We start from the raw sequence: 12994 nt of genomic DNA, 5'->3' as shown, positions 1-12994 counted from the left end.
GAAATTTAGTATATATATATATTTTTTAATGCATTTCATAATTAATTGATTTCTAGAAAGAATATTCCACATTCAATCGTCATTCCATTTTCAATGAAAATACATATGCAATATATGGTGCAAAATTTCGTCGCCATTTGAATCTGAGATCCTGGGGTCCTAAATGGACTCTACTGAACCTCTAAACAATTAAAAAGGTCCAAAACATACCCCGATGCAGCTTCCACCTTTAGTCAGCTTCCACCTTTAGTGTGAGGGACATATTTGGACCTTTTTTATTTCAGGGGTATATTTGAGATAGAAGATAACATTGGGGACTTTTATGAACGACATATATAAGACAAATCACATGTTTTCCCGAGTTTTTATGAAGACTTGCATCACTAGAGCAATCAATACGTAATGGATAATTTCAATTAAATCAACAACTATAGCATAAAGTAAATACACATGCTTGGTGCACGTCCACTAACTATTTTCAGTCATTACAAAATGGGGATTTTAGAAGCATACCTGATTTGTCAAATCTTCAGTTTCCTCTTCTGCTTCGTCATCATCTATGGCATCTGACATCATTTCAGTCTACATATACCAACACCATATTATTGAGTTGACTTTTAATAATCTGAGTGGAAATGAAGGAGATATGATTTTATTTTAGAATCAGTAGATGATGTGCAATCAGTCTTACCATCATATCCAATTGAGCTGATTGCCTCTGGAAATGTTGCATCACCTTCGCTTGCTTTGCAGGGTCCATTTGCTGCATTGAGTCAACTGATAATTATTAAAATTTAGAAGGAATGATGGTGACTTCACATACAACACAAATGCCATGTTTTAATGAGTAATATGAAAATAAACCAAATAATGGAGGCAAGAAGAAAAAGGAACAAAGAAAAGAGGAGTTGAGAAACACGAAAGGATCAAACTGCTAGTCCCAATATAACCCACATCTTTGATTTATCCACAAAGAGAACGAGAAGTAGCGTCCCACCAACCAGTGAAGAGTGCAGGAACCCTCTCATCATGAGATCCATCTCCATGTATATGAAGATGAACACAACAACCCATAAATGGTGTCTGGGGAGGGTAGAGTGTACGCAAACCTTACCCCTTTGTGTTGTCCCTATTTAGCTCGAGAAAGAATCTAAGACGGACTTGGTCATGAATAAATTTTTGAACAAGCTGAAGAATGTGTTGTGTTGTCCCTATTTAGCTCGAGAAAGAAGTGAAGGCAGAGTGTTGGATTGCTCGCTGCTGTGTGCTGAGGTTTTGCAGCAGTTTAAAGAGAGCGTTGAGAAGAGTTAAATTAGAGGAAGATATTTATCGTGTAATAGAGGAAAGAGCATTAACAAGGAAGAAAAACGAGTTCGTGACAAGTGATTACATTTACTTGCCAAGGAATACAAACAATTTGGATTTGATGATCATAACAGAGCTGTGTTTCAAATTTCTTTTAGAATAAGTTTGTAACGTTTTGTTTATTTTGTATGTATTTATTTATATTCAAATAATTATGTTGTTCCTTTATTGTTAGAAGAGCATTGTCCTAAAACTGCCAAGTGGCAACCTAATAATAAGTCACTTGGCTTATTGTTGTGCTTCCGCCCCTGCTCTTACAAAGATATACAGATCCAGATTTGAAAATTTTAATCTTTTGCATAATTATCTACGAAAAAGGGTCACTTTAGCTCTTTTACTCCGAGAATTAGTTTAAATATATCATCCGTTAAAGGTTTCACTCGTAACTAACCATGGGGCTATACATTTGATTGCCTCTAACCTTAATCGAAAAGGACACGTGGAGGGTCAGCAACACAAATAAATAATCCCGAATTATCTTATAATAGGTGATTACTTCCCATCTGCCTAACCAGTAACCACCAGTGGCACAATTACCTAATACCTATGTTGGTGGAAGGTAACACGTACCCGGTGAAATAATCGAGGTTTTCATAGGTTGCTTCTAGATACCACCATTATTAAACAAAATGCACACACACTAGCACATGAAAGTAAAAAATTTCATGACAAGGGATGAAAGAAGGTCATGCCAAGATTGACTTTATCAAATGACAAATACATTGTTTGTAGCTTTTGGACAACCATTTATCACTCAAAGAAGACCAACAAGTGATGCATCACAGCATTCTTGGAGCAAAACTATGTACATAAAACTGACAGTAATCATGCTTTATATATGGTGAAACTCCATAAGAACTAGTCCAAGATATTGACTTCAAGGATTTCTAAGTGCAGCCAATCTCTTCCCAGTTCATCGATCCCCGAACTGCCAGCACGAAAGCACAACAACGAAATGTACATGAAGCGAGTTAATGAGATCAAAGAGCATGAAAAAAACACTTCATACATTCACAGTGCCATCAGAGGATGCAGATGCAAAAACAGCTTCTTGCTGAGACACCATGATCACCGTGATGCAGGTAACACCTTTTTTGTGGGCTTGTGGCACTTGTAAGACATATCTTCACTATCGGCAAAAATATAATTAGTCAAGCAGGAGAACTGGCTGTAATTGAACATTAATCAAGTGTTGTTTCTTTAAATTCTCAAGCAAAGACTACAACTAAATGCTTTCTTTTACCCACTCAAGGAAGACAAAAGAAAATTCAGGACTCAGAGAAAAGAGATGCTATATTAGCATTGTGTTTTTAAGACAAGAAAATATGAAGGACTTAAAGGCAAATACATGCGATCCCACCAAATCAATCTTATATTACCTAAAGATGAATTTAACGCTACAATAAAATAAAATTTAAGGAACAATCAAAACAAACATTATATTTAAACTAACAACATAATACAATACAATACAATACAATACAATTGGTAATAACCATCCAAACAGGCTGTAAGTTCCTTTTTTTTTTTAAATTTAAGGAACAATCAAAACAAACATTATATTTAAACTAACAACACAATACAATACAATACAATACAATAGGTAATAACCATCCAAGCAGGCTGTAAGTTCTTTTTTTTAAAAAAGGCAGTACCTTTGAATGCAAACTTGCTATTGGGAAGCCAAAGGGTACAATTCACAGAAGCTTTATGACCAGGTAGTGTAGTCAAGATTTGAGCTGTCTGATTAAGAAATATACAAACATAAATTTCAAAAAATTAATAAAAATATTCAAGCTGAAAGTGGAAAAAGAAGAACCTTTGGACAGAAAATAGCTACAGCATTTTGGGCACCAAAAGAAACTAAACCAGAAGCACCCCATGAAACGTTATTCACTGCTCTATTACACCCTGCTCCAATAAAAACTCTGTCTACTTCCATATTTTGCATAATTTGAGTGGCTTCGCCGCGACGGCAGTGTGACGACGGAGAAGGAGGAGTTACAGTAAGATGACGGAGCAAAGATGGAGGCTTTTCTCAATTCCGTTAACTTTGATTCACGGTAGATGTGGGGGAGTTGCAGTGAGATGACGGAGCAACGTGGAGGTTGACGGCGGCGGAGATTTTTACTCGCTGCCGGTAACGGCGGTGTGACGGCGGGAGCAGAGAAGAAGCAATTCAGTAGAATTTACAATTCTTATTTTCAAGGTCCAAATAAACCCAAAACTGACCCATGTCGGTAAGCCCAATATTTTATGGACTCATATTGCTTTTGACCCATTTAATTGTACGATTTGTCTAGTCTTTAATTTTTGTTTTTAGTAATCGAATAAATGTCTAATGAGTATTAAGTTTTTTTTTTTTTTAAATATGGGACATAATTTAAAAGATATTATAATGTAAAAATATAAACTTATGTCCTGTGAATTCTTTTTTTAATCATGAAGAATTAAAATTAAAGACTAACACAACTTTTTATTTTGACCGGCTGATTTATGGCAAAATTTTCATAAGACAATCTATTTTAACATTTCCATTAAAAGTGTATCTTTATTTTTTTTTAAAAAAAACTACATATATTATCACTTAAGATACGTGATGTCAGAAGTTAAACTTGACAAAGTTTGAAGTTATATATGACTACTCAATTCAATCATTTTTGCCTAAAGTTCAATCATATTATTAAAAAAATAACAAAGTTGATAATTTAGAGGTTAAAACAAAAATATTTAAGTAGTTGAGTGACTTTGTAAGTAAATAGACATGGTTAAGTGATGTTTATATTACCAACAAAAAGAAACATATTTTGCTAGGTAATGTTGAATTTTTGGATGATTTGATCAATACTAAACTCATTTTTTATTTGTAATCCACTTCAGACTCAATAATCGTCTAATTCATACATTACAAATTGTAACCCATTATATATATATATATATGAAAAAATCAATAAAAAGACAAACAAAATAACCCAAATTTAACTTAAGAATGATAAGATTTTTTCTAATAAAATACAGACAAACAAAACGTGAATAAAAAAAAGTAATAAAGGGCAGCCAAATCTATATCTATATATATATAATATAAAGGGGAAACATAGATAAGGTGTATGTGGCACCTCTCTATGGCCTCCATTCTTTTTTCTCCTTTTTTGATATTTTTTTCTTAATTCTTTTCATTAAATATTTTATTTATTAAATTAAAAAAACAATCATATTTACTATTCTAATTTAATCTAATGAGTTACAAAAAACCTCCATCTATTCATATTCTCTACTTAAATAACATGTCTCTTCAACTTATTCTTATGGATTATCAAATCTATAAATTACAACCATCCATGGAAATGTTGAATATTCATTTTTCATTTTTCACATTCTTTCTTTCTATTAGTGTAGTTTTTTTTCTCATTCTTTCTTTATAATAGTGTAGTTTTTTTTCTCTTTAAAAAAAATAAAAATTATTCTTCATCTTTTCCATAAGAAATCATAGAAAAGATAGTGACATGATATGTTTTTCACTTTGATAAAGATCAAAGATATATTCTTCAAAGAGATGTTCACATTAATTTAGTACAAGATCATCAAAATGAAGAAGAAAGTTTAATTATGTTGAAAGATTCATTAAGAGAGATGATCATATTAGTATCAAGTTTGAATGCTTTCAATATTTTAAAGATTCATTAATGTATTGTTTTGATTTCAATATTCTAAAATTTTGTCATGCCTGAAAGTATATTATCTATGATACATTTCTAATAGCTATTACATATTGTTGTACTTAAAAATCTCATAGAGAAATGAAGTTGCACCTCTCTTTGGCAATAGATTCTATTTATCTTTTTTCCATAATTTTTCATATTTTTCTATTTACTTATTATTGTACAAAAAATAAATATATCAACTACTACTCCTCTATTTATTGTTATACTTAAATGTCTGAAAAATTATTTACACTCATTATTATTCTTTGTTACAAAAAATTAAAAGTCTAAATATTCACTGCTTTAATATTTCAAGATATTTGTCTATTTTTTTATTGTATTTCTTTCCTCTTTCACTTTTGTTAAACACAATGGAGTAGTACAAAAAGAGAAGAAGTTGATTTGCTTGCTTTCCTAATAAAACTTAAACACCCAACAAATGTTGAATAGTTCATGAGTTATTTTTGGTCTTCATTATTTTATTTTTTCCTTCTTTTATTTATTTTAAAATTCTTATCTCCATAACTTATACCTAATTGAACTTTTACTTTAATTAATATTATTAACTATTTTTCTTTAAATTTTTATATTCATAACCCCCAACTATTTAATTTCAAAATTTAAGATACCTTATTATATTAATTTCTTCAATTTTGTCTATATAAAGTCATTTTTTTCATTAGATTCCTACTCAAGATTATTATTTTTATTCCATATTTGAAATAGTGATATTCGATATTATTGTTATAGTATCAGATTTATACTTTAGTTTGACTCAATGAAAAGTATACTTTAGTTTGACTCCATGAAAAGACACTTGGATATGGATAGAAGGGGTGCCTAATAAAAGCTCAAAAATAATTGCATTGATTATATGATTTTTTATCATATTTATTTTTGTGATTAAGGACTTGACAAAATTGTGTTGTTATTTTTCTCTTTTTACTTACTTTTTCATATGTTCTCTCTCTCTATATTTTTTAAAATTTAGGTTCTTATAAATTTTTTTAATTTTACTAAATTACATTTTCATTTAGGCTCAAATTAGTTATTTGTAACTTTGTCAGAACACAACTAACTACGTTAATAGACGTTTAAATTTTATTACTCATGGCTCAAAAAAATGCATATTAAGTATTGAAATACGGAATTATTATGTATTTCTTTTGGTGAAGAACCATTTAAATTTGTTCATTTCTTCTATTTCTAATGAATCACCATAATAATATAAGATATATACGAAAAATTAGCAATAGAGGTTTATTTAGATGATAATGAAAAATAGAGAATAAAAGAAAAAACAAGGACAAAGAAAGGATTAAATATCGAAGAAGAAATGAAATAGAAATATTTATCTCTATTTCCTCCTATTTTTAGTTTCATTATTTATTTTTCCGAACTAAAGGAAGATTCATCGGATAGTAAATTTATCATTTGACAAAAATAAGAAAAAAAAATCAAGTACTTAAATATGTTTATCCGAATTTTATGTATTAACATCATAATATATGGATTTTTTTCTTAATAAATTAGTCTTTTGTTTTTGAAAAACATTTGATAATAAAAATGTAATTCACTTAAGCTCTAATTCTAAAAAAATAAATTGTATTGTGATTTTATCATTTTTCTTATTTCTATAATTGATTTTTTATTTTTTGTATCATAATTATTTTTTTAAATAAATTTACATATATATTTCATAACTGCGCGAAACGCGGCCAAATTTCCTAGTTCACAATATTTGGAGAGAACACTTTACGAATTATGACATGAATTATCATCAATAATAATAGGAACCTAATGTTAAGATATTTATTTGCTAAATTATCACAATGGATTTGGCATCTTTTTTTTTTCCAGAAGTTTTGCTTGAAAAAAGTTCCACATCGTCAAAATAATTAAATGACTTTTCTAATATAAAACAAAGAACAACAAAATGACTTTTTTAAATACTTGAGTGATAATATGATAAGTTAATTCTTGACATTTACTATTAAAGATAATGTAGTCCAAAAATATATTGGTTTTAAGACGCAGAATTGCTGGATATAATTTACTACTTTAAAGATGAAAATTGAGAACCAGACATGTGTACCGTATCAATGTGTTAATAACAAAACTATTTTGGCCACTTTGACTATAAAACTACGTTCACTCCTCGAAACCCATAAGTCTCAGTTGTTTGTGAATAATTTGTGTTTCAAATTGAGACGATGATAGTTCAAGTATGGAAAATAAATAACTTATTATTCGAAAGCAAAATGCGCAAAAAAAGTGACATTCAAATTTTATTTTGACCATTATCTCTTAATTTTCTTTGCTCTTCATTTATTTGGTTATTCATTTTTCAAAAGTTCCAGACATCAATATCTAGCAGGTCCCATAAAAATAAAACACCCTTCTCAACACGGCTAAGACAGATTGACAAATGACAACATTTTCTCAAAGAAAAAAAACAAAACAACACAAATTTGCAACATATGGAGAGAAGACATTACGAATCATTGTAACGTATAAGACTGAGAATTGTTGGATATGGTCACCAAATGTAGAGATGAGAATGGAGAACCAAACATGTTTGTATCATACACTTAGTAGGCGTTTGGTCATGCAATACCGTATCATGATATGGTATCGTGAGATGGAATCAACATTTGGACATGCGATTTTACGTTGATTCCATATCATGAGATGTGATTCCATATTCTCCAAAAACCGTGATACGAAATTATATGGGAATTCTATATCATCATTTGAGATATTTTAATACAAAAATTGATCCACGAGTTTATATTTTGTTAAAACAACCCCATGGACTTTTGGAGCTTGGAAAAATAGATTCAATATTTTGTTAAAACAACCCCACATTTATATCTACTAACCATTTATTTCATATGTAAACAAAATTTATAATCACATCATTACTTTTTAAAATTTATTATTCTCACCGACATAAAATTTATTATTCTCAAATCTCACCAACATATAGTCATTTTCACTCACACCAACCAATTGTTGAGTAACAAGTTTGTTCTGTTCATTTACTCCAACACTTAATTTTATTACTTGTACCATTTTGCATTTATTACAACTATAGTTATATCTATTTGCATGGAGTGAAAGATCTTCTCTTCATTTACTCTAATAAATTGATATGAAAGTTAGGTTGGATAGGCTTAAATGCATAATTATTTATACTCAATCAAAAAATCTTGAAGAGCCCATGAAAGGTGTTCTTTTCATTTACTCCAATATATTGATGAAGTGAAAGTTAGGTTGGATGAAACAATTACTTAAGTGGAGAACAAATAGCTTTGTAATAATTTATTATGCAATTTTATAAATTTTTATTTATTTGATAAGATTGAATAAACAATTCGGGCTATTTTAATAATTTTACAACTTATGGGATTTTTATGTCTATGAGGAACTATACAACACAAAAATTACATATTGCATGTCCAAACAAAACTTCAATTTCATCTCATGATACCATATTTATTGGCTTTAAGACGTAGAATTGTTGGCTATAGTCCATTACTTTAAAGATGAAAAAGAGAACCAGACATGTCTGTATTAATATGTAATAACAAAATTATTATGGCCACTTTGACTAAGTCATAGGCTGAAGGAGAATTGTTGGCTTTTCATTTTTTAAAAAGCTTGAAAATAATTCCACACCATCATTATCTAATGAAAATATAACTTGAATTGATTAAGTGATTTTATACATGAAATGACAATAATTAAGTAATTCTTATGTAACAAAACAAAGAAAAGTGACTTTTCGAATAGTTGAGTGATTATGTGAAAAATCAACTCTTGACATCTACTACATGAATTAGAGATAATGTAGCCAAGAGTTTTATTGATCTATAACTAAAAATTATTGGATATGATCCACTACTTTAGAGATAAGAATTGATAATCAGACATGTTTGTATCATACATTAAAAGTGATCATGACCGATGTCTCATAACAAAACGATTTTGGCCACTTTGACTAAGTCCTTGGTTGACGGAGAATTGTTGGCTTTTCATTTTTTAAAAGAGCTTGAAAATAATTCCACACCATCATTATCTATCGAAAATATAACTTGAATCGATTAAGTGACTTTTTACGTGAAGTGACAACAATTAAATAATTTTTCTGTTACAAAACAAAGAAAAGTGAATTTCTGAATAGTTGAGTGATTATGTGAAAAATCAACTCTTGACATCTACTACTTGAATTAGAGATAATGTAACCAAGAGTTTTATAGATCTAAAATTGAAAATTATTGGATATGATCCACTACTTTAGAGATAGGAATTAATAATCATACATGTTTGTATCATACATTAAAAGTGATCATGACCAATGTCTCATAACAAAACTATTTTGGCCACTTTGACTAAGTCCTTGGCTGAAGGAGAATTGTTGGCTTTACATTTTTTAAAAGAGCTTGAAAATAATTCCACACCATCATTATCTACCGAAATTATAACTTGAATTGATGAAGTGACTTTTTAAGTTAAATGACAACAATTAAATAATTTTTCTGTTACAAAACAAAGAAAAGTGAATTTCTGAATAGCTGAGTGATTATGTGAAAAATCAACACTTGACATCTACTACATGAATTAGAGATAATGTAACCAAGAGTTTTATAGATCTAAAACTAAAAATTATTGGATATGATCCACTACTTTAGAGATAAGAATTGATAACCAGACATGTTTGTATCATACGTTAAAAGTGGTCATGTCATGACCGATGTCAAATAACAAAACTATTTTGGCCACTTTGACCAAGTCCTTGACCGAAACAACTCAAAATTTGACTTGAGAATGACTATATTTTCTCTGATAGCAGCCAAATTTGCAAAATTTGAAGTAAACGCGTTTCTTGTTGATCTTTAATTTATTTTGTTTTTCTTCTTGGGACTAGAGAAATGTGTTTAATTATTCTTTGCGGAAACAATCTTATGTAGCTTACTCCCTCTATGCATTGTTTGAACTTTCAAGAGCCATCCTTTAATTCTTATCGCAAATTCAAGCATGCAATCTTTAAATTTTTAAAATAAAATTTTTATATTTAAAAACTACATAAAAACACTATAAGTCATAATAATTGATCCACAAACAATCTTCTAAGTGATCGCGTTTAAAGTGAAGAATTAGAGTTTTTAATATTCAAAAACCATCCTCGGAGGTTGACATAGCTTAATCTATCTCAAATAAAACACTATTGAGAAATTCCTTTTATATATTTGTAAACTCGATTTGAGAGTCATTAAAATTTAATTTTATCAAAATATTCAAGCATGAGAAAGTTTAAACTTTTGGAGATCTCATAAAAATAAAATACCCTTTGCAAGATGACTTTATTAGGCAGATTGAAAAATCACCTAATTTTTACACATTTCATTCAAATTGAGATGACGATAGTTCAAGTAGGGAAAATACATAACTTATTATTCGAATGTAAAACTCGCAAAAAAAAGTGATATTCACATATATTTTTGACCATTATCTCATAATTTTCTTTATTCATTTTTCAAAAGTTCCACATCATGAGACATCAACATCTAGCAGATCCCAACAAAATAAAACACCCTTCTCAACACGGCTAAGACAGATTCAAAAATGACAACATTTTCTAAAAGACAAAAACAAACAACCCAAATTTGTAACAAATATACTACGAATCATGGTAACGTCTAAGATTGAGAATTGTTGGATATGATCCACAATTGTAGAGATGAGAATTGAGAACCAGACATGTCTGTATCATACATTAAAAGTGGTCATGACCGATGCCTGATAACAAAACTATTTTGGCCACTTTTGACTAAGTCTTTGACGGAAACAACTCAAAATTTGACTTGAGAATGACCACATTTTCTCTGATAGCTGCCAAATTTGCAAATTTGATAAAAACACGTTTCCTGTTGATTTGCAATTTATTTTGTTTTTCTTCTTGGGACTAGAGAAATGTGTTTAATTATTCTTTGCGAAAATAATCTTACAAAGCTTACTCCCTCTATCTCAATTTATAATGTATAGTTTGAATTTTCAAGAGCCAAATCCTTTAATTTTTATCGTAAATTTAGGCATGAAGTCTTTAAATTGTTAAAATAAAATTTATATATTTAAAAACTACGTAAAAAGTACTATAAGTCATAATAATTAATCCGCAAACCATCTTCTAAGTGGTTGCGTTTAAAGGGAAAGAATTAGATTTTTTAATATTCACAAACCATCCTCAAAGGTTTAGATATCTTAATCTATCTCTAATAAAACACTATTAATTTGCGATCCAATTTTCTTCAAGGGTCATTACCTATTCTAACAAATTCCACAAGATACTTCATATCAAAAAATAATCCGAGTGAAGAAATTCCTTTTATATATTTGTAAAATCGTTTTGAGTCATTGAAATTTAATTTTATCAAAATATTCGAGCATGAGAAATTTGAAACTTTTGGAGGTCTCATAAAAATAAAATACCCTTTGCAATACGACTTTATTAGGCGGATTGAAAAATCACCTAATTTTTACACATTTCATTGACAGATAGGCCACTTACTATAAAATTACGTTCACTCCTCGAAACGCATAAGTCTCAGTTCTTTGTGAATAATTTGTGTTTTAAATTAAAACGACGATAGTTCAAGTAGGGAAAATAAATAACTTATTATTCGAATGTAAAAGTCGCAAAAAAAATATGATATTTTATATCTACTATATTAGAAGAGCCAGTGGAAATGTTGGTATCAACATGCCTGCTTGGCATTTTGAAGGGTATTTTAGTTATTTAAGTTTCAATTGACCAATTGGCACTTTGATTAAGTCCTTGCCTGAATTAGACCTCCAACACAAAACAATCCAAAATTTGACAAGAGAATGACAACATTTTTTTCTCCGATAGCAGCCAAATTAGCAAATTTGGAAAAAACGCGTTTCCTGTTGGTCTTTAATTAGTATAAGTTACGTACAATATCAAATCCTATGAATCCGAAACAATAAACTCAAAATATGATGATGGTTTCTAGCAAAACATTCTCTTCGCTTCGGTTTTTCACTCTTTTGTACCTCTTTACAGTTACTTTTGCTTCAACTGAGGAAGCAACTGCCCTCTTGAAATGGAAAGCAACTTTCAAGAACCAGAATAATTCTTTATTGGCTTCATGGACACCAAGTTTTAATGCATGCACGGACTGGTATGGAGTTATATGCTTTAATGGGAGGGTAAACACGTTGAATATTACAAATTCTAGTGTCATTGGTACACTCTATGCTTTTCCGTTTTCATCCCTCCCTTTTCTTGAAAATTTTGATCTTAGCATGAACAATTTCTCAGGCACCATTCCACCTGAGATTGGTAATCTCACTAATCTCGTCTTTCTTAACTTGAACATCAATCAGTTTTCAGGAACAATCCCACAACAAATCGGTTCACTAGCCAAACTTCAGATCCTCCGTATATTTGACAACCATTTAAATGGCTCTATTCCTAAAGAAATAGGTTACCTAAGGTCTCTTACAAAGCTCTCTTTGGGTAGCAACTTTCTTACTGGTTCTATTCCTGCTTCATTGGGGAATTTGAACAACTTGTCCTTTCTGTTTCTTTATCAAAATCAACTTTCTGGCTCTATTCCTCGAGAAATAGGTTACCTAAGGTCTCTTACTGAACTACATTTGAGTAATAACTCTCTTAATGGCTCTATTCCTGCTTCATTGGGGAATTTGAGCAACTTGTCTCATTTGGATCTTTATGATAATCACTTTTCTGGCTCTATTCCTCGAGAAATAGGTTACCTAAGGTCTCTTACTGACCTACATTTGGGTAATAACTCTCTTAATGGCTCTATTCCTGCTTCATTAGGGAATTTGAACAACTTGTCTCATTTGGGTCTTTTTAGTAATCAGCTTTCTGGCTC

General features: G+C 29.9%; 2 protein-coding genes across 6 annotated transcripts in view; one reads left to right on the top strand and one right to left on the bottom strand.

The window, feature by feature from the left end:
- The window catches only part of LOC125846731 (vacuolar protein sorting-associated protein 2 homolog 3-like), a 66439-nt gene that overhangs the window by 1689 nt on the left and 51756 nt on the right, over positions 1-12994 (bottom strand). For 2 of the 5 annotated variants that reach the window (XM_049526321.1, XM_049526317.1), the window contains one exon: positions 2043-2293. The exons of the other annotated variants lie outside the window; for them this stretch is intronic. In XM_049526321.1, coding sequence (XP_049382278.1) covers positions 2224-2293 — 70 coding nt within the window. In that variant the 3' untranslated portion in view covers positions 2043-2223. Of the gene's footprint in view, positions 1-2042; positions 2294-12994 lie in introns of those variants that run through there. 5 annotated transcript variants of the gene reach the window in all.
- Positions 1-12994, top strand: part of LOC125846736 (uncharacterized) — a 62667-nt gene that overhangs the window by 7282 nt on the left and 42391 nt on the right. The gene's annotated exons all lie outside the window — the stretch shown is intronic.

This window comes from Solanum stenotomum, chromosome 12, assembly GCF_019186545.1.
Source record: "Solanum stenotomum isolate F172 chromosome 12, ASM1918654v1, whole genome shotgun sequence".
Taxonomy (NCBI): Eukaryota; Viridiplantae; Streptophyta; class Magnoliopsida; order Solanales; family Solanaceae; genus Solanum; species Solanum stenotomum.
Note: the sequence above shows the minus strand (reverse complement) of the source record. Positions and strands in the feature narration are given on the sequence as shown.